This window comes from Equus przewalskii, chromosome 3 (assembly GCF_037783145.1).
Source record: "Equus przewalskii isolate Varuska chromosome 3, EquPr2, whole genome shotgun sequence".
Taxonomy (NCBI): domain Eukaryota; kingdom Metazoa; phylum Chordata; class Mammalia; order Perissodactyla; family Equidae; genus Equus; species Equus przewalskii.
The window spans coordinates 36,734,034-36,757,422 of NC_091833.1; the positions used below are offsets into that span (position 1 = coordinate 36,734,034).

At 34.9% G+C, this 23,389-nt stretch overlaps 1 protein-coding gene across 7 annotated transcripts in view; it reads left to right on the forward strand.

The window, feature by feature from the left end:
* The window catches only part of CENPE (centromere protein E), an 85,515-nt gene that overhangs the window by 29,000 nt on the left and 33,126 nt on the right, over nt 1-23,389 (forward strand). For 2 of the 7 annotated variants that reach the window (XM_070614097.1, XM_070614098.1), the window contains exons 15-30: nt 629-717; nt 2,024-2,191; nt 6,253-6,327; nt 6,546-6,665; nt 8,275-8,397; nt 8,478-8,643; nt 9,025-9,179; nt 10,342-10,656; nt 10,776-11,048; nt 11,202-11,360; nt 16,598-16,798; nt 18,399-18,557; nt 20,106-20,396; nt 20,515-20,673; nt 21,534-21,824; nt 23,068-23,355. In XM_070614097.1, coding sequence (XP_070470198.1) covers nt 629-717; nt 2,024-2,191; nt 6,253-6,327; nt 6,546-6,665; nt 8,275-8,397; nt 8,478-8,643; nt 9,025-9,179; nt 10,342-10,656; nt 10,776-11,048; nt 11,202-11,360; nt 16,598-16,798; nt 18,399-18,557; nt 20,106-20,396; nt 20,515-20,673; nt 21,534-21,824; nt 23,068-23,355 — 3,032 coding nt within the window. The remainder of the gene's footprint in view (nt 1-628; nt 718-2,023; nt 2,192-6,252; nt 6,328-6,545; nt 6,666-8,274; nt 8,398-8,477; nt 8,644-9,024; nt 9,180-10,341; nt 10,657-10,775; nt 11,049-11,201; nt 11,361-16,597; nt 16,799-18,398; nt 18,558-20,105; nt 20,397-20,514; nt 20,674-21,533; nt 21,825-23,067; nt 23,356-23,389) is intronic. The other 5 variants (XM_070614101.1, XM_070614102.1, XM_070614100.1 and 2 more) reach the window with 4 other exon arrangements.

The window sequence follows — 23,389 nt, forward strand, 5'->3', positions numbered from 1 at the left end:
AATCACTGCTCATTAAGTTAGTACCCATATAATGTCTGGCTTAAACTTTGCTAATCTTGAAAGGGTAGCATTTACACAGGAATCTGTTGCAAAGTTTGTCTCTAACATTATAAGTATTTTTTAGGGGCATTTAAAAATCTGCTTACAATGATTAAATCTCAAATTTAGAATTTCTCCTTTTAACCTATACAGTCGCACGTTGATTAATGATGGGACGTGTTCTGAGAAGTGCATCTTTAGGCAATTTTGTTGTTGTGTGAACATCACAGAGTGCACTTACACAAACCTAGGTGGTACAGCCTGCTACACACCTGGGCTCTGTGGTACTAATCTTGTGGGACGCCTGTTGTATATGCAGTCCGTCCTTGACTGAAACGTCCTTATGCCGCGCATGAATGTATTGTACTAAGGATCCTACATTTTATCACTAATTCTAACCAGTGATCTTAATTCACACGAGAATATAAATGATCACATCTGTTTGTATATTCTTGGCATTCATACTGTGAGCACATATTAACTAATTTGAGCTTATTACCTCAGATCAGAATTTTTTTAATCTATAATTTGAGTTTTAGGAAACTTAATAACATGTTTATGGATAAATTTCTTTTCCCCCTAATTATAGCTCTCTATTCAGAGTCTGATATTTTCAGTAATACTCTTGATACATTAACTGAGATAGAGTGGAATCCAGCAACAAAACTACTAAGTCAGGTAACTTAAATGTATTTTACAGAACATTATCCTTTTACTCTTCTTTAAATTCATTTGTTATTGGTGTTTGCTGTTGTGGCACATTTCTAGCTCTGACTGTTTCAGTAGTAGTTGAGGTTCTTATTAAGGCTTCCCCAACTTGTTACACTCCTCGTTGGTAACTGCGGCATGCAGAGAGAGGCTAAACATTTCCTAAAGTGTGGGAATAGGTAAACCTTTGCTTCTAGTTTTTACCAGCAGATCTTGCTATCTATGATTTTTTGGTAAGTTTCTGTTTTGCCTTGGGCCATCCCTTGAAGGTAAAAAGGGCTGATTTTAAAAGTATCAAAATTCTCAGGCATAAAGTAGAATGGTGTATCAGGGAAGGGTAATATTGCCAAATAATACTGAAAAATGAAAGTAAATAAAATTATATAGTCTTATCAAAACTTTAAGAAATAAGGAATACTGTAGTGAATACTTTAGTAAGTTTAGATTCCATGTTTGCTTTCTAGGCTGCTAATATTCAAAGAAATATAACATAGTCATATAAATGTATTTGTTAAAGAAAATTTCATTTTAATTTTGAAATAAAATTGCAGTGATTCTTGGGAATTGTTATTATCATTAGCTAACCATTATAATTAGTTGTAATGGTTCTTATAATTAATTATTATGGGGAATTATATGCTTTTGTGTCCCTAAAACACTCTGGAAGGTTTGTTGTTTTTTTCAAATCCCTAGTGTTGGTTTAGTTTCTTTTAACTCATGGCTTACTCTTCCTCATGATAGAACAGAAAGCAGAAACAGGCCTCTGCTCAGCACGGTGAGGCCTGGCAGCCGTTGGAGTTTTACAGGTCAATAAATAATGGCTCCGTGTCACTTCCTAAATTCAGAGCTGTCTGAGAAATTAAACAGGAGTCAAGCAGGTGGAGAATTACATTATCAGCTTTATTACCAAGGAGCTTAAGGATCTGTGGTCAGATGACTTCCCATTATGTGCCCTACTCCTACTCCCGACTGAATTTTAACAGTCAGGCACAGGCAGAGCATTTGTTTATATGATCTTTCTTTCTTTCTTTCTTTCTTTTTTAATTCTATCTCTTTGAAAATAGTCTTCCTCTATTCTATGTTAGCTAGTTTACCAAAAGGCAGACCTTTTGTTATGCTGTGGATCAAGCTAGACCATTGGGAAGATATTGGAGAATGGCCCAAACTACCAAATGATTCAAGGTTAAATGAATTATTTGACTAATCCAGATTTTAGTTAACAAAACAAAGAACTTGAATCCTCTCTGACTTGAAAATCTGGTTTTGTTTATAATAGGAAAACTTAGAAAGTGAGTTGAATTCACTTCGTGCTAACTATGATAGTCTGGTACTAGACTATGAACAACTAAGAAGAGAAAATGAAGAAATGGAATCGAAATTAAAAGAAAAGAATGATTTGCATGAATTTGAGGCTCTAGAAAGAAAAGCGGAAAAAGATCAAGAGGTAAAAGATGAAAAGATGTGGAAACACAAAACTAAACTAAAACTACACTTTGTGTGTGTGTGAGGAAGATTGGCCCTGAGCTAACATCTGCTGCTAATCTTCCTCTTTTTTTTGGTTGAGGAAGATTGTCCCTGAGCTAACATCTGTGCTGGTCTTCCTCTATTTTGTATGTGGGACACCATCACAGCATGGCTTGACGAGTGCTATGTAGGTCTGCACCTGGCATCCAAACCCATGGAGTGCACAAACTTAACCACTACACCACCAGGCTGGACCCTAAAACCACACTTTTAAAAGTATCATTCTCTTAAAGATGTTTATTTCTAAGGTTGATATATTGAAAACCCAACCATTTTCCATTTGTATACACAATTTAGAGAATTTAAGAAATAATCAGTTCATTTATATTGCTTTAAAAATAGTTAAATCATAATTGTTTCACTTGTGCTTGTGTGCAAGAAGAGGAAGGAATCAAAAACATCTCTGAGCAGGTTTGGTGAATCTGCCTATTGATGAATTAATCTTGAAGAAATTATTTCCTGATAATTTGTATGTTATCAATAATTTATTGAGTATACCAGAATTGCTGCCTAGAGCATAGCTGTTTCCTTCTGAGACCAATATGAATTTTAATATCTAGTGAATGTTTTATGTATGGATACTACATATTAATGGACTTCATTTTCTTTAGAAAGTATGTACCTAAGTAGTTAGAACATTATTAGAATAGCTGGGAAAGCTGATTTTGCATGTTTCTTTTTCCATAAGAGAGTTATTGTAAAAATTAATATAACTAATATGAAGTAGTTTTAATGGAATTTTTAGAAATGAAACAGATTAGTTAAATTTTCTCAGTGTATAATGTTAGGCTACATGTTAAGAGAACCTAATCCCCAAATCATCAGACTTTGGAGACAGAAATTGTCCAAAAGATTCAAGAGATTTCTTAGTGCAGAGAGTCGTTAACTTAGAGTTTATAGACACGATGAAATTATTTTGCAGAAGTTTTGAACTCACTCATTTTTTGGGAACGAGAATCCATAGCTGTTATCAGACTTGTGAAGTGATCTGTGATTCCCTCCAAAATTAAGAGCCAGTGTTTGGTGTGGTTAAAGTATGAGTTAATTTGCAGCTGCTTCTCAGATTTCTGTATGAATAGCCCAAAGGGACACAATCATTTTTCCTCTGTGTCATTGTTTAGTTTCTCACCCTCTTTTCCTTTTTAAAAGGAAAAAAGAATCCTGTGCCAAATCTGTTATTTCCATTCTACCTACAAATTAGTTAATCCTACATTTCATAGGTATTATATCCTAAGACGCAAAAGTTTGTAAGTTCTCCAGAGTTTCATTTACCTTTTTTAATATTCTCATATTGACAAAATGCAAAATGTCATGAAAAAAACAGTGGACTTCAGTCAATAAAACTGGATTTTATTGAGAGGAGGTGGTCTGGCGTCGTGGTTAAGAACAGGTTCTCTGGGGCCAGACTCCATGGATTTAAGCCCCAGTTTTGCTGCTCCCGACCTCACTGCGGATTCAAGCCTGGCACGCATTATTGACAAGGCCTTGAGCAAGCACCGAATTTCATAGGGCTTCCTTCCTGCCCGTCTCCACCCCTGAGGTTAGATCAGGTGTTTGCCAAGGCCCCTTTGAACTCCAAAATTTCATCTAAGTTTTTGTGTATTTCTTATTATAAATAATATGACGTAAAATTAACTTCGGGCATAAGTGTAGCAGTAATTTCTCTAATTTTTTATTACATCATTTATATGTTCAATTAGTAAAAACTGAAGCTCACTGAATTGTCACACTCAAAAAGATTACAAAATAACAGAATGTATGACTTGAATCTCACATCTGGATTTTTTTTTCTTTTTTAACCACAGTCAAAGGGGAAAATAATCCTATTCTCTTCAGTTTTTCTTGGACATAAATTGAAATTCTAGGTTCTGTAAGGTAACATAAAAGATTAAGTAATAAAAACTTATTCTTTTCAAAGACAGTTTTACAATATCCATTCCATTTTAAACTGAAAATATTGTAAGTTTATGTGTATGCAGTAAAATATGTTCCAAAACATATATTTTGGGGAAAAGTTTAACCAAAAAAGAGTAAAAGTCAAATTATGGCTTTAGGACCTATGTCATTGCCCTGGTTTGCCAAAGGGTTTCACCAAAAATCACCAAAGCTGTGGATAATTCTCAAGTGGGAATATCATAATATAGGATGTTTAAATAGTGATTTTAGAGGGAGAAATAAGGTCAGTATCATCAAGCTCAGGGAACAAGAGAAATTTCAGTCCTGCTGCTTAAGAAAACAATGCAGATTTCAGCTCTAAGTTTCAGCAGGTGAAATGAAATACTTAAGTTCTTAAGACAAAAACTTGATTTATTTAATTTTATAATTTTCACAACTTGGAGATTTTTGTCTTAAGAACTTAAGTATTTCATTTCACCTGCTGAAAATTACAGCTGAAATCTGCATTGTTTTCTTAAGCAGCAACAGATTAACTTTTGATCGTATTGTACACTTTATGCTCAGCATCTTAAACAATATGTTATTGGAAGGTTACACTCAGATCTTTACAAAAGTTGCTTCATCTTTTTCTGTTTATGAGAACCAATACTTCAAATGAAGTGCTATTTCAAATGAGAAGTGGGAGAATTTTTCCTTCTAAATCTTTATTTTCTAAATATTTTCCAAAATTAAGAATGATCATTTAGTTCTTTCTTTTTGGTAAATGTGCTTTTCTTGCACAAAAATTAGAAATAGGCAGTTTTCTTGCACGAAAGTTAGAAACAGAGAAGAAGAGGTAAAAGATGAAGCCAGTTTAAATTACAACCTATACAAATGTCTAAAACTTTGCCAAACAATTGGGCAGCCACTCACCACATGTGGCAGCTGGGCACTTGAATTGGGGCCAGTCTGAATTGACTTCAGTATGAAAAAAGAATGTAAAATATTTCATTTTTTTTTTATATTGATTACATGAAGAAATGACAATATTTTGGATATATTAGGTTAAATAAAATGTATTATTAAAATTAATTCTACCTGTTTTATTTTTTAATGTGGCTACTAGTAAATTTTAAATTACAAATTTGGCTCGCATTATATTTCTGTTGGATGATACTGCCCTAAAATAAGAACGTCAACACTAGTCTGAAATCTGAAACTAGTTTAGGATGGAAACAGCCAGTTGCTTGCATTCTACTAGAATTTGCTTTTACTCTTTAAGGACTCATCTGATTATTAAGATTAAATAATTCTAAGGAAAAATATGTTTATCTTAGGAAATTGTAGTTTACTTGTTTTGAACACAAAAGTTTATGGTACTGAGATAGGTAATGCTATAGATATTTTGATAGAAAGGAAACTTTAATAGAAATACTTATATCTTTAAGTATTCTTTATACTTTTAGACAGTTGGACAATGTAAAGCGATAACATCATCTTTCCAATATTCCCTGTGGAATAAACCAACAGGGTAGATAGTTGGTAATGCTGTGCATACCTCTGTAGCTTTGGTGAGCACCACATGGAACCAGCCTAATCCAAACCTGCATTCCAGATCACAACGCATTAACAAGCACGCCAGTGTAAAGCTAAATGGCTAATTCATGGGAAGAAAAAATCTTACAGGGTAAATACATTTATGCACTTAACTTACCCAAAACAAAAATCTATTCAGAGAATGTCTTTTAAAAGTTTGATTACAGTTCATCTCCTCCAAGTGATGCCTACTAATGTACTTTTGATGTTATTGTAACTTTATTAACAGATGATGTAACTGTTATTTGGGTTATGCTGAGGAAACATAGAAAATTCTTTGTTTTGTGGGGTTTTGGGATTTTTCGTTTGGTTAGTTGGGTTTGGTCTTTTGGGAGAGTTTTTGTATTTTTAAATAATGAGGTGCTCTGTTGCAGTAGCTTGAACAGTTATCTCTCAGCCCTTCTTACTGTGTTAGGTGATTCTGAAGCAGTGAATGAATGCTGTCTTTTTTTTTTTTTTGCTCTGTTTAACTATTGGTTTGCTCTGTTGCCTGTTCACATGCTCTTACAGATGCAACTAATTCATGAAATTTCCAACTTAAAGAATTTAGTTAAGCATGCAGAAGTGTATAATCAAGATCTTGAGGTGAGCTTTTATGTTGATATTTCTGTTGATAAGGGACTAGAACTATAAAATGTACATCATATGTAATTGAACATGATTTCAGAAAAGAGAAGGAATTATATTTTTTAAGTTATCAACTGTTAAATTTTACTGTCTAAACTATTAAATGTAAATTCTTTTTAATCCCTTAGAATTTAGATCCAATTAAATTGTGTTTCACTCTCCTTTGATTCTTTTAGAATGAATTAAGTTCAAAAGTAGAGCTGCTTAGAGAAAAGGAAGACCAGATTAAAAAGCTACAGAAATACATAGACACTCAAAAATCAGAAAATGTGAACATGGACTTGTCATACTCATTGGTAAAAATCAGGTTTATTTTGTTGTGTAATCATGTTGGCATTTATAGTGTACCATCACCATCATCATAGCAAATGCTTACGTTGAGCCTACTGTGTGCCGAGCGTTGTTGTAGTTGTTTTACATTTAGTATTTTATTTAATCCTATCAGTAACCCTATGGGAAAGGGACTGTTGGTATCATTGCCATTCTACAGATAAAGAATCGCTCAGAGAGTTGAGGACATCGTTCTTTGAGTGAATGCAAGTAAGTTAGGCGTGAGCTTCCATTAAAAACCAGTAATTCAAAAAACATTTTAATTTTTTTCAATTGTTTTATACAAATGCATGAAGGAGTATGTAGTTGATCTCAGCCAAGATATCAGATCTTGGCATTAAGTAACATTTGAATCTCATGGTGAAATTGTTAAATTTTTTTATTTGCTTTCAATCCACCTGATTACTTCAAGAAAGTATCTATTTGATTCTAGTTTTTAACACCCTTTTTTAAAAGGCAACAGTTTCTAGCTAGAATTTTTTTCTTTTTTTAAAGATTGGCACTTGAGCTCACATCTGTTGCCAATCGTCGTCATCATTTTTTTTTCTTCTTCTTCTCCCCAAAGCCCCCCAGTACATAGTTGTATGTTCTAGTTGTGGGTCCTTCTGTCTGTGGCATGTGTGATGCTGCCTCAGCATGGCCTGATGAGTGATGCCATGTCCGCACCCAGGGTCTGAACCAGCAAAACCCCGGGCCACTGAAGTGGAGCTCGTGAACTTAACCACTTGGCCACGGGGCTGTCCACTAGCTAGAATTTTTTTAATCTTAGTTTCTGTTGTTCTTTTGTTTTCATTTGAACTTGTCAGAGTACTTTTTGTTACCTTCTATTAATCACAAATGATTCTTTTTAAAAGTGTTGTCACTGTTTGGAGGCCCTGGGAAGAAAGGTACTTTCATATAATCTTCGAGTGTCTACTGACAGAGTGGCAAGCAGAATTGCCCACTTTTTAAAAGTTGTTCTTTATTTCTTTCTCTTTATTTATTCATTCATTCATTCATGCATTAATGTTTTCCCAAGGACATATGGTTGAATTCATGTCAGCTAAAGTCATGTTAAAATGCTACTTCTCTTTAAAAATGACACAGTGGATCTTTTTATGTATTTATCAGTTACATTTTCTCTTCTGTGAGTTGCCTGTTCGTATCTTTTCTCTCTTTTTCTTTTGGATTGTTTGTCTTTTTTTTTTCAGTTTGTGATTTAATATTCTTAATTTTAACTATTAATTGCTCACCTGTCATGTTTTGGAGAGAATAATTTAAAAATACATAGGAAACTTTAACAGGCTAGCTGAACAACAATTGTGTTAATCTTTTTTAAACAATAACAGATTTCTTAAATTACAGTACTTCTATATAGTGCTTTTATAATTTGGAAAAAGATAACCAGAATTTTTAAAAATATTTTTATTTTCGAAAATGTCATTTCTTTTCATCTATCCTAAAAAAAATTTGGTGATTAACGTATTTTCACCATTTTTGATTTGTTAGGAATGACATCTGTGTGTGTGTTCTCTAAAGTCTTTTCCAACTCTAAGAAAGTTAGCTTTCAGGAAATCCTTTTTGTTGTGTGTATAGGAAAACATTCAAGACCTCAAACAGATGAAACAGACTCTGTTTGATGCTGAGGCTGTAGCCCTCGATGCCAAGAGAGAAGCAGCCTGTCTTAGGAGTGAAAATCTGGAGCTGAAAGAGAAAATGGTAAGTGATTTTTGTTATATTTATAATAAAGCAGTTGTAATGATCACTACATTTTTGTGAATTTGTATTGTTTCTCTCAGAAAGAACTTGCAAGTGCTTGCAAGCAAATGGAAAATGATATTCAGTTATATCAAAGGCAGTTGGAGGCAAAGAAGAAAATGCAAGTTGATCTGGAGAAAGAATTACAATCTTCTTTTAATGAAATAGCAAAACTCACCTGCCTTATAGATGGAAAAGTTCCAAAAGGTATTTTATAATTTCAGACTTACCTCTTTGCAAATCCAACTGCCTAAAGGATTTTGCACCTCCATTCCAATGATTAAAAGTCCATTGTTCTCTGATGTTTGTAAGTAGCCTAATATTAAATTTCAATATCATTTGGTGTCAGTATTTATAAGTGTTTCCATGGACTTCAAATTATAAAGGTTTAAGAATTATTTTTCAAATGAATTGGACCTGATCTTGAAAAAGGCGATTCAAGAACTTTTAACAATTGGATTACCTGTTGACCAACACTGGTTCTTTCTTTAATAAATTTTATATAATCTGATTAAGTAATCTAAGTTTGTATGTAATTTAAATTGTCCCAATAACTGCAAACTGTTTAATTTACCAAAAATATCCTAGATTTGCTCTGTAATTTGGAATCAGGAAGAAAGATTACTGATCTCCAGAAAGAACTGAATAAAGAAGTTGAAGAAAATGAAGCTTTGCATAAAGAAGTTAATTTGCTCTCAGAGTTGAAATCTTTACCCTCAGAAGTAGAAATGCTAAGGAAAGAGGTATATAACTCTTACTTTGAAATAAAAACCCTTGCAATATTGCCTTAAATATTTTGCCATAGTTTGTTTTAAAGTAACAGTGAAGAGACTGTAAACATTTGACCCTGCTTGTTAGGAACATTTTCAAAGAATATGTAACAGTATACTTAGTAATGAGATCCATGTAGGGGCCATTTCTATAGTCCTCAGATGTAGTGCTTTTCAACAGAGATTGATGGCCCACCCTTAGTCTTTATCTTTTTTGGTGCTGTTGCTGTGGTCATATCACTATGTTGAATAAAGGAGAGTAAGGAGGTAAAGAGGGTGGCATTGATGAAGTTTTAGAGGTCGACGTAAATATTGCAGCCTAGTGAGCAATTCCAGAAACCTTCTGCCAGCCTTTCCTTTTTCTGCCTTTCTGAAAGAAATAAAAAGGACAAGAATTTGAGTACTTACTACATGGTGAGCATCATGCTAAACAACTTTAGCAACGTTATTTAGTCATCCTAAAAACTCTTTAAAGTACATGCTGTTTTTTAGCCCAACACATAGTTATGGATCTAAAAGCTGAGTTACACAGACCTGCCTCCTACCCTGAGCCTGTGGTTACAAGAGCTCTACTGTCTCGCTCCCTCTCCTTTGTCTCAACTTTGGCTCTCCTCTCTTTTTCCCACTTCCTTCTCCTTTATCTTTCACAATGATTAAACTATTTATAAGCTGGATATTGTTGGTTTAAATTAATTACTTAAATAATAGTTTAAATTTAAGTTATTTAAAATTTAAATTATTCATGGATTAAGTTTTTGGAAATCTGAGCTGCATTCAAAGCCTTTAGAAAGAAAATAATAAGTCAAATTCTAAGAAAAACCGTAAGATGCCTGAAACACCATAAAGTTAGAAAACACTTTAGAATGATAGATAAGGAAATAAAGACATCCTAATTAAGTGTTTCTTCTCCACTCAATCCTTACTAGAACCCAAACAAAACTTTGATGGTAAAGTTAAGCAGGATAATATATTGTTATAAAGATGTGACAATAAAAATATTACCTTTCCTCAGTCAAATCTGTGCTTAATTTCAATGTCTTTTTTCTTTTTTGCAGATAAAGCTTTTCTTTTCCTGATAACTGCTGTAGTGGATCTTATATTGCTAACATAGCTAAATTTTATTTCTTTTCCGTAGATAAATGACAAATCTGAAGAGCTCTATAAAATAACATCAGAAAAAGACAAATTGTTTTCTGAAGTAGTTCATAAAGAGAGTAGAATTCAAGATTTACTTGAAGAAGTTGGGAAAACTAAAAGTGACCTAGCAGCTAGCCAGTTGAATTATAAAAGAACTGATCAAGAATTCCAAGATTTTAAAAATCAACATGTTGAAACTGAGCAAAAGTATAAGATGGTCCTTGAGGAGAATGCAAGAATGAGTCAGAACATAGGAAATCTCTCTAAAGAAGCTCAAACACTTGGTTTAAGCTTGGATGCTTTGAACATGGAGGTTGGTACAACACACCCTCTATGGAAATGGTCTTTAGTTTTCTGGGGTTTGGCTTCTATATAGATGCCACAGAATGTGAGATGCTCTGCTTCTCACAGTAACTTTTTCTTATTTTAAAGCTTTCTTACAAAACCCAGGAACTTCAGCAGAAAACAGCTGAGAGTCAAGAAAGGTTAAATGAAGTGAAAGAGCTGAAGCAACAATTAGAAAGTAGAGATTCTAGGCTGCAAACTGTCGAAAGGGAGAAAGCACTGATTACTGAGAAACTTCAACAAACCTTAGCAGAAGTAAGAACCTTAACCCAAGAAAAAGATGGCCTGAAACAGCTCCAAGAGAGCCTGCAGATTGAGAGGGACCAGCTCAGAAGTGACATTCAGGACACCGTGACCATGGTGAGGCTTTGACAGAGTAAACTGAAAACTCAGAGCCTCTTCAAGACGTTCAGGAGCCATCAGTTATTATTTATGATCAAGTAGTAACTATAAAGTTATTTTCATTGTTTCACATTATTCTAATTGAAATTGTGTTCCCTTTCTCTGACAAAGAACATAGATACCCAAGAACAATTACGAAATGCTCTTGAGTCTTTAAAACAACACCAAGAAACAGTTAACACACTGAAAATGAAAATTTCTGAGGAAACTTCCAGGAATTTGCGTATAGAGGAAAACATAGGAGAAAATTTGGATGAATTTCAGGAAAAGGTAAAGGGTATTTCTGTTCCAGTTTTCATATACTATATGTGAGCTTTCTCCTTAACTTCAGACACTTAAGTACATAATGGTGACCTCAATCTTATTGATTATTCACAGTGAATAACTAACAACAGTTTACAAGATTAGCCCTAGTGTCTTTGAAATAACTTCAGATATAACTGCTTACAATCAGTTGGAAAAGGAAAAGGCAAAAATGTTAGTTCAAACTTTGAGCTGATATTTTCCGAGGCCTGGTGTATTTTAAACATCTTTAAAAGCCCCTCTGAATTCTAAGAATGTAAGAAAGATTGAGTGCTTATTATTACTTATGGGTAAAATATTTGTTTTATATCAGATTTTGTGTACTAGTTGAGAGTTCACTATCGATGTGTGTGTCGTGTTCATGTCTGTTTCTAGAGCTGTGCTGTGCTTAAATCTCAGCTTATTCTAGGCAGCATGGTTTGTTTTGTCCTGAAACCTGGGGAGAAGAGCTGCTTTGCTGGTTATTTAATTATATACAGGAAAGGCTAGGATGCTAATGATGATTTTTTAAAAGGGAGGTATATTAGTCTGCCATCACAAAATATTATAGACTAAGTAGCTTAAACAACAGAAATTTACTTTTTCCCAGTTGTAGAAGCTAGAGGTCCAAGGTTAAGGAGCTAGAAAATTCAGTTTCTGGTGAGCCCTCTTCCTATCATGCAGATGGCACCTCTCCTCACATGGCCCTTCTGTGTGTGAGCCGAGAGAGCTCTGGTTCTCTTCTGCTACTGGAGTGGACACCAGTTCTATGGGGTTAGGGCCCCAGCCATATGATCTCATTTAACCCTAATTACTCTCCTTAAAGGCCCTCTCTCCAAATACAGTCATTTTGGGGCTTAGAGCTTCAACATGTGGATTTTGGGAGGACATAATTCAGTCCATAACGGGATTGCCTGTAATTTTATATAACTGATTTATTTACAATGCATTTCTACTTTTCAAAAATGCCTTTTATATGTCAGAATTTTTTATACTATTTTTCATTGTTATTATACTTAATACTATTTAATCCAGAATAATTACTACTGGGAATTTAAAACGTTCACCAATAGGAGAATGGTGAAATAATCTTTCATACATCCATAGCTTGGAGTAGTAGTCATTCATATATATATATATATATATATGTATAAATTTATTTTTGTTTGTTTTGTATCTTTAATTGTGGTAAAATATACATAGCATAAAATTTACCATCTTTATCATTTTTAAGCAAACAGTTCAGTAGTGTTAGGTACGTTCATGTTGTTGTGCCACCAATCTCCAGAATTCTTTTTATCTTGTGAAGCTGAAACTCTATACCCACTAAACAATTCCTCATTCCCTCCCTCCTCTAGCCCCTAGCAACCACTTTTCCACTTTCTCTCTCTCTTAATTTGGCTACTCTAGGTACCTCACATAAGCGGAATCATGCAGTATGTTGTCTTTTTTTGACTGGCTTATTTCATTTAGCATAGTGTCCTCAAGGTTCCTCTATGTTGCAGCATACATCAGAAATTCCTTCCTTTTTAGGGTTGAATAATATTCCATTGTATGTATATACTACATTTTGTTTAACCATTCACCCATTAATGGGCGCTTAAGATTGCTTTCACCTTTTTGCTGTTGGGAATAATGCTGCTATGAACATGGTGTACAAATATCTCTCTGAGACCCTGCTTTCAATTCTTTTGGATGTCAGATTTACTGGATCATGTTTTTTATCTTTTGAGGAACTGTCATACTGTTTTCCATCATGGCTGTACCATTTTACATTCCCACCAGCAGTGCACAAGGGTTCCAGTTTCTCCAAGTTCTCACCAACACGTATTATTTTCTCCTTTTTTCACAGTAGCTATCCTAATAAGTGTGAGATGATATCTCATTGTGGTTTTTATTTGCATTTCCCTAATGACTAGTAATGTTGAGCATCTTTTCATGTGCTTGTAGGCTATTTGTATATCTTTACAGAAATGTCTGTTCAAGTCTTTACTCATTTTTAAATTGGATTGTTTGGTTTTTGTTGTTGAATTTTAGACATTCTTTATATAGTCTGGATATTAACCCTTTATCAATTGTGTGACTTGCATATATTTTCTCCCATTCCTAGGTTGCCTTTTCACTCTGTTGATTGTGTCCTTTGGTGCACAGAAATTTGTAGTTTTTATGTAGTCCAGTTTATCTATTTTTGCTTTTGTTGTCTGTGCTTTTGGTGTCATATCCAAGAAATCATTGGCAAGATCCACTTTATGAAGTTTTTCTCCCATGTTTTCTTCTAAGCATCTTACAGTTTTAGTTCTTATGGTTAGGTCTTTGATCTACTTTGAGTTAACTTTTTTATATGATGTAAAGTAAGGGCCCAACTTCTTTCTTCTGCATGAGATATCCAGTTTTCCCAACACCATTTGTTGAAGATACCATCCTTTATGATTGAATGGTCTTGACATCCTTGTTAAAGATCATTTGACCATATGCAAAGGTTTATTTCTGGGCTCTGTTTTCTATTTCATTGGTCTATATATCTGTCTTTATGCCAGTACTGAGCTGTTTTGATTACTATAACTTTGTAGTAAGTTTTGAAATCAGGGTGTGTGAGACCCTCAGCTCTGTTCTTTTTTCAAGATTGTTTTGCCTGTTTGGAGTCCCTTGAGATTCCATATGAATTTCAGGGTGGATTTTTCTATTTCTGCAAAACACTATTAGGATTTTATAGGGATTGCATTAAATTTGTAGATCGCTTTGGGTAGCATTGACTTCTTAACAATATTAAGTCTTCCAATCTGTGAACATGAGACGTCTTTCCATTTATTTGTGTCTTTAATGTATTTCAGATACATTTTGTAGTTTTCATTGTACAAGCCTTTGCCATCTTGGTTAAGTTTATTCCTTAATATTTTATTCTTTTTGATGCTTTTGTAAATGGATTGTTTTCTCTATTTCCTTTTTTAATTGTTTATTGTTAATGTATAGAAATGTAATAGAGTTTTGTATAGTCATGGAATTTCTTTAAAGTAGACATTATCTACAATTGGAAAATTTCCAGGATACATTATTAAATAAAAACAGATACATACTAAAGAACAATTCAGTAAGATACAACTTATGTAAATAAACCTCTATATACCTTTATATACTATTACTCTATATAATGAGCTTCTTTTTTCCCATTTACTCTGGGGTACAATATTCCTGCCTTGGAAAAGGAGCTTTCTCTTCCTCTCTCCCTATGCTTCAGTCATTCTTTCCTAGAAAGCATTTTCACTTGCTCTATATCTTGTATTCTCAGTTTATCTATATTTTGGGTCAACTATGGGCCAAAGGCACTTGACCTTGATTTAAAATTTATAACTTCCACTTTTATAAGGGGAAAGGTTTTTCAATAGTTTTTTGAAAATAAATACACAGTCAGTAGCCGCTTTTAAACAAATGCAAAATGCAGTCACAGGGCCCCATGAGAAGGAGCAGTAGAGGCGGAGTGAGGGAAAAGGAGAGTTACACTCACTGGACCAGCCAGTCTGTGGTATTAAGTTCATGCTGGAATCATCTGTGTTGATAAAAGGGTCTAACTGGAAATTCTCCTGGGCCATTCTGTTCATCAGGGTTTCTGAAATCTGGGATGCAATGCTGAGGTGAGCTTGGTCTTGTGAAATCGTGTTCATGCTGGAATCACCCATGAGGATAAAGCAGTGGGTCTAGGGATTTCCAGATAAACCTGTTTATCAGAGCACCAGAGGGCAGCCTATGATAGCCTGGTAGGTCTATCATGAAGCCTCTAGGAGTGCCCGTTTTCAATCCTGCTTGATGTGTCTCTCTCTGGAAATGAGTTTCTCTAGTGTGTCTCAACAGAAATTTTAAACTTTGTGATTAGTAGGCTTATTCTCATATAAAGGACACAATTTTTTTCCTTACTTAATAATTAGACCTATTAGATTTTCTCATAACCATGTTAGCTGGAATACTTTCTAGGCTGAGTTCAGTTTTGCACTTTGTCTCAATCTGCTTTGTTTTGTGTACATTTCCATATTTAGGAGTAAAGATGCAAGATTCTGAATTATAGTAGCTGACTGACTAATCCCAAAGACTCTGTGTTCCTGCCTTAATTTCTCCTGTAGTTGTAGTTAGCTCTCTGCTCATCCTTGTAGAAGCTCATGCAGATTGCCAAAAAGAAGGGGCTAGCCAAATGAAATATGGTTTGTCTGTATCCACTCTAGAGAATTGAGCAACTACTAAAAATTATAATTTGGAGATTATGTAACAGCATGGGAAAATGCATATCATCTAATCTAAGTGGGAAAGAAAAACTAAAAAGGATCTTATATGTAAAGTAGTCATAATTGCAATGTTAAAAAAAATTTTTTAATAGAAGAAACTCTGGAAGGAAATATTCCCGAATTCTAATAGTGGTTGTGTGAAGTTGGTGTCATTGGATGATTTTTTTCTTTTTCTTTTTTTCTAATTAAATATAGATTATTATAAAAACTTTTTAAACATCTGTGACCAATATTCAGCTGAGTGTTTTTACTGGGCTAGTGTAGGATTATATGGTGATACCCTAATTTCATACTGGTAACATCAATCTTTGTCTCCTTTTACCAAGGAGTCCATGTATCAGGTTACCTTTGGTTAAGACTTATTTATGGATAAATGGATTTATATAACATGCTTTTCTTAAGCAGTATATGAAAAATATGAAAAGGTGAATTATGCTACTATAATATGAAATATGTTTCTAACAAAACTCTTTTGCCCTCTTATCCATAATAAAACTCTGAAAATAAAGATTTGTTAGTAGTAGGGCATAAGTTATGGTTTCCAGCTTTTGAAGGAAAGAAATAAAGAGGGAGAGTTTACGCTGGCTTACTCCTTCATAAAGTCAGGATAACCCATCGTACATGAAGATAGTTGTGAATTATCTATAGCTGTCCACATAGCTCTTACCAGTGAACAGGCACAAGAGCACGAGCTCTGGAACCAGACCACTTGGATTCAAAGCCTGATAACTTCTCTGAGTGACCTTGGGCAAGTGACCTACCCTCTCTGGGATTCAGTTTCCTTGCCTGTCAAACGGAGATAGTAATAGTGCCTACCTTGTAAGGTTATGGGGAAGATTAAATGTGTCACTATGTGAAAATAGTGCCTGGTACATAATAAGTAATAGAAGTTTGGCTATTTTTATTATTAAAACTGTTACTAAGAAATTCTTCTCTAATGTATTAATATTTTAGATGGTTGGCATAGATAAAAAGCAGAGTTTGGAAGCCAAAAAAACCCAAGTGCTGATTGCAGATGTTGATAATGAGCTAACTGAACAACAGAGAAAGCTATTTTCTTTAATACAGGAGAAAACAGCACTGCGACAAATGTTAGAGTGTGTTACTGCAGAAAAGGAGCAACTGAAGACTGACCTGAGGGACAGTATTGGAATGGTGGGATTCAGCAATGTGTTTTTGTCTTTGTATGTTTTAGATTTTTACAACTTTATTGAGGTATAATTTACATGCAATAAATGTATCTGATGTGAGTGTCCAGTGTGATGACTTTTGACAAACGTCTCTACTTATGTTCTCTCCACCCCAGCAAGTTCCCTCCCACCTCCACCCAGGCAATCCTGATCTCATCCTCTGCCCCACATAGTCACTGTCCTGATGTTTTCCACCTCAGCTCACTGTCTCTTCTAGAACTTCACACAAATAGAATCACACTGCATGTGCTCTTTTGTCTCACTTCTTTCTACACTCCTTTTTACTGCTTGGTAGTCTTCCAGTGTATGAATAGGCCACAATTTGTTTAGCCTTTCTCCTATATTGATGGAAATTTGAGTTATCTCTACTATTTGGGTATTTTGAATAAAGCTGCTATAAACATTCTCATACAAATGTTTTTATGAACATATATTTTTTATTTCTCTAGAGTATGGATCTAAGTGAAATAGCTGGGTCATAGGGAGATGTATGTTTAGCTTGGTAAGAATTTACTAGGCTGATTTCCAAAGTATAGTTGCACCGTTTTACATTCTCATCAGCACATTAAGAGAATTCTGATGGCTCCACATCCCCACCAACACTTCATATTATTGGTGTTTTTAATTTTAGCCATTTCTATTGGGTGTAACCTTGTTTTGATTTGCCTTTCCCTAATGACTAAAGATGTTGAGCATCTTTTTATGTGCTTATTGTGTATCTTTCTATAAACTGTTCTCTCAGTGATGTGTTGTATAGATTTCAATGTACAGATCTTGGACGTATTTTGTTAATTGGTTCCTAAGTGTTTCTATTTTATTTATGCTGTTGTAATTTTTCTTAAATTTCATGTTTAATTGTTGTTAATGTTTGCCAATATTTTCAAACCTACTTTAGTTTTTGTTTCTATATGTGGGGGCAATCTAATGTGTAATAGATTGAAATTAATATTTTCAGAAGTTTGCTATGGATCACAGTAGACCCTGACCTTTTGTGTAATTTTCCATGTTTCTTAGGATTGTCTGTTTGGTCAAAGAGCTGAATGTAAATAAGAGTACAGACAAAAGTTGTATTTTCTTCTCGGTATCTGTCTTGTAATGTTTTTTGGTCTTGATACTTGAGAATGTCACTCTTTAAGCATAATAACTAAGATTAGTCCAATTAATGCTAGCAAAGGACGGCTGCTGTTTTGAGCTTGCTCAAAATCAAAGCCATCCCAGCATATGAAAAGCCTATAACCTGCAGTCTCATCATCTATCGATGAAAGCTTAGAAACAGTCTCTTTTGGCTTCAGGGTAGAAAACAAGCAAACCTCTTATGATGGAATACTAAATCCAGTTCTAATTCTCGTGGTAGGAATGTAAGTTGAGCAATAAAGAAACAGCATAAGAAAGCAGATTCTTGGCATTTACATGATCAAAATAGACTCACTTTCTTTTTAAGTTAGTCTTTTCCAATATAGTTTGCCATGATTTCTCCATTTTCAGGCTGAGGTAAATGCTGATTTTTACCTGATTTCCTAAATGTAAGCTAGTGTCATTTAATCTCAACTTTTTAAAAATTCTAGACCATTGAAAACCAGGAAGAATTAAGAATTCTTAGAGGTGAACTTAAAAAGCAACAAGAGATAGTTGCACAAGAAAAGAACTGTACCATAAAGAAAGAGAAAGAGCTTTCTAGGACCTGTGAGAAACTGGCAGAAGTTGAAGAAAAGCTAAAGGAAAAGGTGAATTTTTAAAGTTATCTTCCTGGCCATATTTCCTGACTAAACTTTTTTTTTTTTTGGTGATAAATTTTGGTTCTAATAGACCTAAATTCCAGAAATAGAATGTACCTCCCAAATGAACAGCTCTCACTGCTAATATTTTGGACAGTTTGAACTCACACTAGGATCTTGGCTAACCTCTTTTGTGTGTATTATATTATCCTAGAGTCTTTCAATGAGAGGGGGCCTTGGTTCATCTAAACTGCTCATGATGTATTCATTCATTCATCAAATATTTATTGAGCATTACCGTGGGCCAGGCACTGTTCTGGGCACTTGATATACATTAGTCAGTAAAACAAAGCTCCTGCCCTTATATAGAGCTATATTAGTCATTCTCTAAACTCTAAGATTTGTCACTATTACCATCTCTTAGATGTTTGCAAGTTCCTGAATTATTTCTTTTTTAGAAGTAAGGTGCTGTTGTAATATAATTGTGTAAGAGCTAAGACTGTTAGAACAATTGTACTGCTCTAGTAATTCTAAAATGGACCCACTGATATCTTTCTGTTTATCCTAAGAACAGTGCTACATGCATTATAAATAGCGTAGTGTTTCCATTGTGCTTCTGTGGAATGTTTTTTTCCTAATATATGTTCTCTTAATTCTCATCCCTTTCACTATAACCTAATTGAATTTACTAAAACCTCCTGTCTATTTCATACTCCTCCCAAAGAGGCGATATCAATAGGCTTATGTAAAAGTTAATGCCTCAGTGTTTGTGTGGGCCATCCCCTAAAGACCTTATTGGAACTAAAAATAAATTATCCAAAAAGGTTTTAAGAGATGAGGAATTACAGTTTATTTGCCAGGTACATCTATATATTTAGTCAGTCTCTTTTCTTTTTAAATTTTTCGCATTTTTACTTTGCCTCCTTGATTAACCAAGTGACACTATGTTAGTTTCTTAGGACTTCTGTGTCAAATTATCATAAACTTGCTGGCATAAAAACAATGGAAATTTATTCTGTCACATTTCTAGATCCTCGAATTCCAAAATCATGGTGTCGGAGGACCATGCTTCTTCTGAAGGCTCTAGAGAAGAGTCCTTCCTTGCCTCGTGCTATCCTTGGCTCCCGCTGTCCTCGATAGTCCTTGTTCTGTAGCTGCATCACTTCAATCTCTGTCTCCATCTTCACAGGATCTTCTCTGTGTCTCTGTGCGTCCTTTCCCGTCTCTTATGAGGACATTCTCATTGGATTTAGGGCCCAACCCTAGTCCAGTAGGGTATCTTCTCAATCCTTAACTAATTACATCTGCAAAAACCCTCTTTCCAAATCGGATCACATTGAGGTTCTGGGTAGACTTGAATTTTGGGTGGGACCCTATTCAGCCCAGTACAGACACTATGCCTAGAAGCTGCTTTACTTTCAGTGCTGCTTGTCTGTTTCCACTAGGGTAGTGTGCAGGGCTGTGATAATGATTCTCTCAGTTTGGCAAAGTACATTTTACATAAGAATTTTAAGATAATATGGCAAAATGGTAATAATAAAAACTTTATTTCTTAAGAGCCAACAACTCCAAGAAAAACAGCAACAACTTCTTAGTGTACAAGAAGAGATGAGTAAGATGCAGGAAAAGATGAATGACATGGAGAATATAAAGAATGAATTAAGGAACCGAGAATTAACGTTGGAACGTATGAAAATGGAGAGGCTAGAGTTGGCTCAGAAACTCCGTGAAAATTATGAGGACATAAAATCCATAACCAAAGAAAGAAGTGATCTACAGAAATTACAAGAGTCCTTTGAAGTAGAGAGAGAGAAACTTAAAGAATACATAAGAAGAATTGAAGTTAAGGTCAGTTAGACCCTTTTCTTCATCTGTTATGTTTCCTTAAAACTGAGCCAATTGGGAAGGGGGGCAGTGTTGAGATGATGTTGTTAAAATATTCTTTAAACTTCACATGCTAATAAAGGGTCTGGAAACAAAAGAAGAACTAAAAATTGCTCACATGCATCTAAAAGAACACCAAGAAACTACTGATGAACTAAGAAGAAATGTTTCTGAGAAGACAGCTCAAATAATAAATATTCAGAAGAACCTGGAAAAATCCAGTACTGAATTAGAAGAAGAGGTTTGTCTTTTCTTCCTTTCTTTCTCCTTTGAAGGAAAGATAAGCAGTAAGTAGTGACTGAAGTCTGGTTCATTGATTTACTGGATATTATTTGTTGAGTATCTGCTGTGGCAGACACATCCCTGGGTTATACAAGTAAAATGGCAACAAGGTGGACAAAATCTCTGTGATCATGGAGCTTACTCTGTAGTGGAAGGAGGTAACTGATAAATAAGCAACCAACTGAATGAGATCACTTGAGATGATGACAAATACTATGGAGAAAATGAAACACTGGGATAACTGGACCAACCTGTTAAAAGCCTATGTGCCAGGCATTGAGACTATGGCTCTGAATAAGACATTGTTCTTTCTCCCCTAGTAAAAAAAATCCTTCAATTCCAGTATGTTAAATGCAGAAATATGACATGCAAACTTATGTGGTATCACTAATGATCATGGGAAAGGGGAACCAATCTACGCATAAAAAAATTGAGAAGTAGCATTGGAGCTCATTTGAGAATGAGATCCAGTCATTTATTGGTATATAATCTGTTCAACTATGACTTTTTTTCTCCTGTAGCATTTGGAAACTAGTATAGAAAAATGGAGAAGCATGCAACTGACCGAATTAACAATTTGTTGGGAAAGTGCAAGGATTAGTTCACTTTGGATGTAAGCTGGAGAAAAAGAAAACTATGACAATATGACTGGCAGAACAGTCATGAGTAGCTTTAGTAGGAATCAAAGGAAAATGAATAAATAGGAGTTTGTAATTGTAATAGGCCATGAGGGTTCAAGATCACTTTCATTGCTCTGGAAAGAAAAGTTATGATAATACTCTCCAGATAATAACTTTGGTATTTTATGAATCTCAAAAGATCCCAGTGCTTCATGAGGAACAGGAGCTACTTCTTAATGTGGAAGAAGTCAGTGATACTCAGGAAACGATGGATGAACTGGAGCTAGTGAAAGAAGAGTCCAAAACCAAGGATTCAACAACACTGGCAAGCACGGAAACGGAAAGGCTCAGGCTGACTGAGAAACTCGTCAAAAGTCCTGAAGAAATAAAATCTCTAACTGAGGAAAGAGATAACCTTAAAATGGTAAAAGAAGCTCTTCAAGATGAACAGGAACAGCTGAAAGAAGACTTTAGAGAAGCTTTGGCTAAAGTAAGTTTCATCCTTTCCTCCCATTTAAGTGTTTTATAAGAATCAAGTCTTTGGGAAAGGGGGCATTTGTGTTATAGTTATGTTACTACCAATTTTGTTTAAATGTCTCTTAATTATGAAGTGATTGGAAACAAAGCAACTAAAAATTGCTCATAAATGCTAAGAAACTATTGAAACTGAGAGAAAATGTTTCAGAGAAGACAGCTATTTTCTTAAATATTCAAAATTTTTTAGAAAAAGCAAGGCTAAATTATAGGAAAGGATAAAGCGAACAAAGCTATTTTCAACCCTTCTTTAAATCTATTCCTCCACATCTCATAAAGCACTACCTTCTTCCTCAAGGCTTCAGTCAGAAGTCTGGCTGTCATCCCTACTAGTGTCCGTTCCTCCTTGCTCACTCTCTAATCCAAGACCAAACCTTGTTGATTTTAAGGTGTGTTTGTGTGAAATCCTCTTTCCTCTCCACATGGCCAACACCCGAATCTGAGCCACTATTCTTTCTTTCCCTGGCTTTCTGCAATATCCTCCTAACTGGTTCCCCACATTCATTCTTATTCTTTTCTAATTCATTCCCCATTCGGAACCCAAGTGATCTTTTCTTCTTAAAGCCCTTTAATAGCTTATTGTTACTCTTGAAACGAAGACCAGAATCCCTCATATGGCCTGTGAGGCCCTGGATCACAGACCTGGCTGGTCTCTGGCCTTATTTCAGCTCCCTCTCCTCCTGCTCAGTCAGATTCCTGCAACTCCAGTCTACTGCTCTTCCTCATCTCATGGCTTTCACATGTTCTGGTCTCCCTACGTGCAGTATTTCCATACCCTCCTTTGCCTAACCATGGCTCTCATCCTTCAGATCTCAGCTGAAGATTTCCATCCCCTAGGAAGTCCTTCCTCACCACTCACAGTGGGTTAGGTTTGTTCTTAATACCCTGGGAGAACCCAGCACATCTGTTTGGTAAGATTTGGCATAATGTCTTTCTCCCTAAAGTATAAGTCTCAAAAAAGCAGAGATCGTATAAGTCTCATTTACTATTTTATCTCCAGCCTCTAGTAGGGTACTGATAACACAGTGAGCCCTCAATAAATAAATGTTAAATATCTGAATGATGGAAGAGTAGAAAGATTGCTCTATAAATGAGCCATTGAATCCTGACTTAATTGTTTTAGAAAATATCCTGATTTCTTTTCCTCTAAAATAAAATAAAGTATCTTTGGATATCAATTGTGTTGTGATTCTCTTAAGATCCAAGAGGCTCAAGACAAACAAGAAGAGTCCTGCAATATGAAAGAAGAAGACAATGAGACTAAGAAAATAGTGAGTGAGATGGAGCAATTGAAGGAGCAACTCCAAGCCCGAGAGTCAGCACTACTAAGAACAGAGGTGGAAAAGCTCAGGTGGTCTGAGAGACTTCAGGACAGTCGCGATGACACGAACTCTGTAGCCAAGGAGAGAGATGACCAACAGAGGCTGCAAGAAGTTATTCTGTCAGAAAGTGACCAACTCAAAGGAAACAGAGAAATAATGGCTAAAGTAAGTCTCACCCTTTTCCCCATGTGTGTGGTTT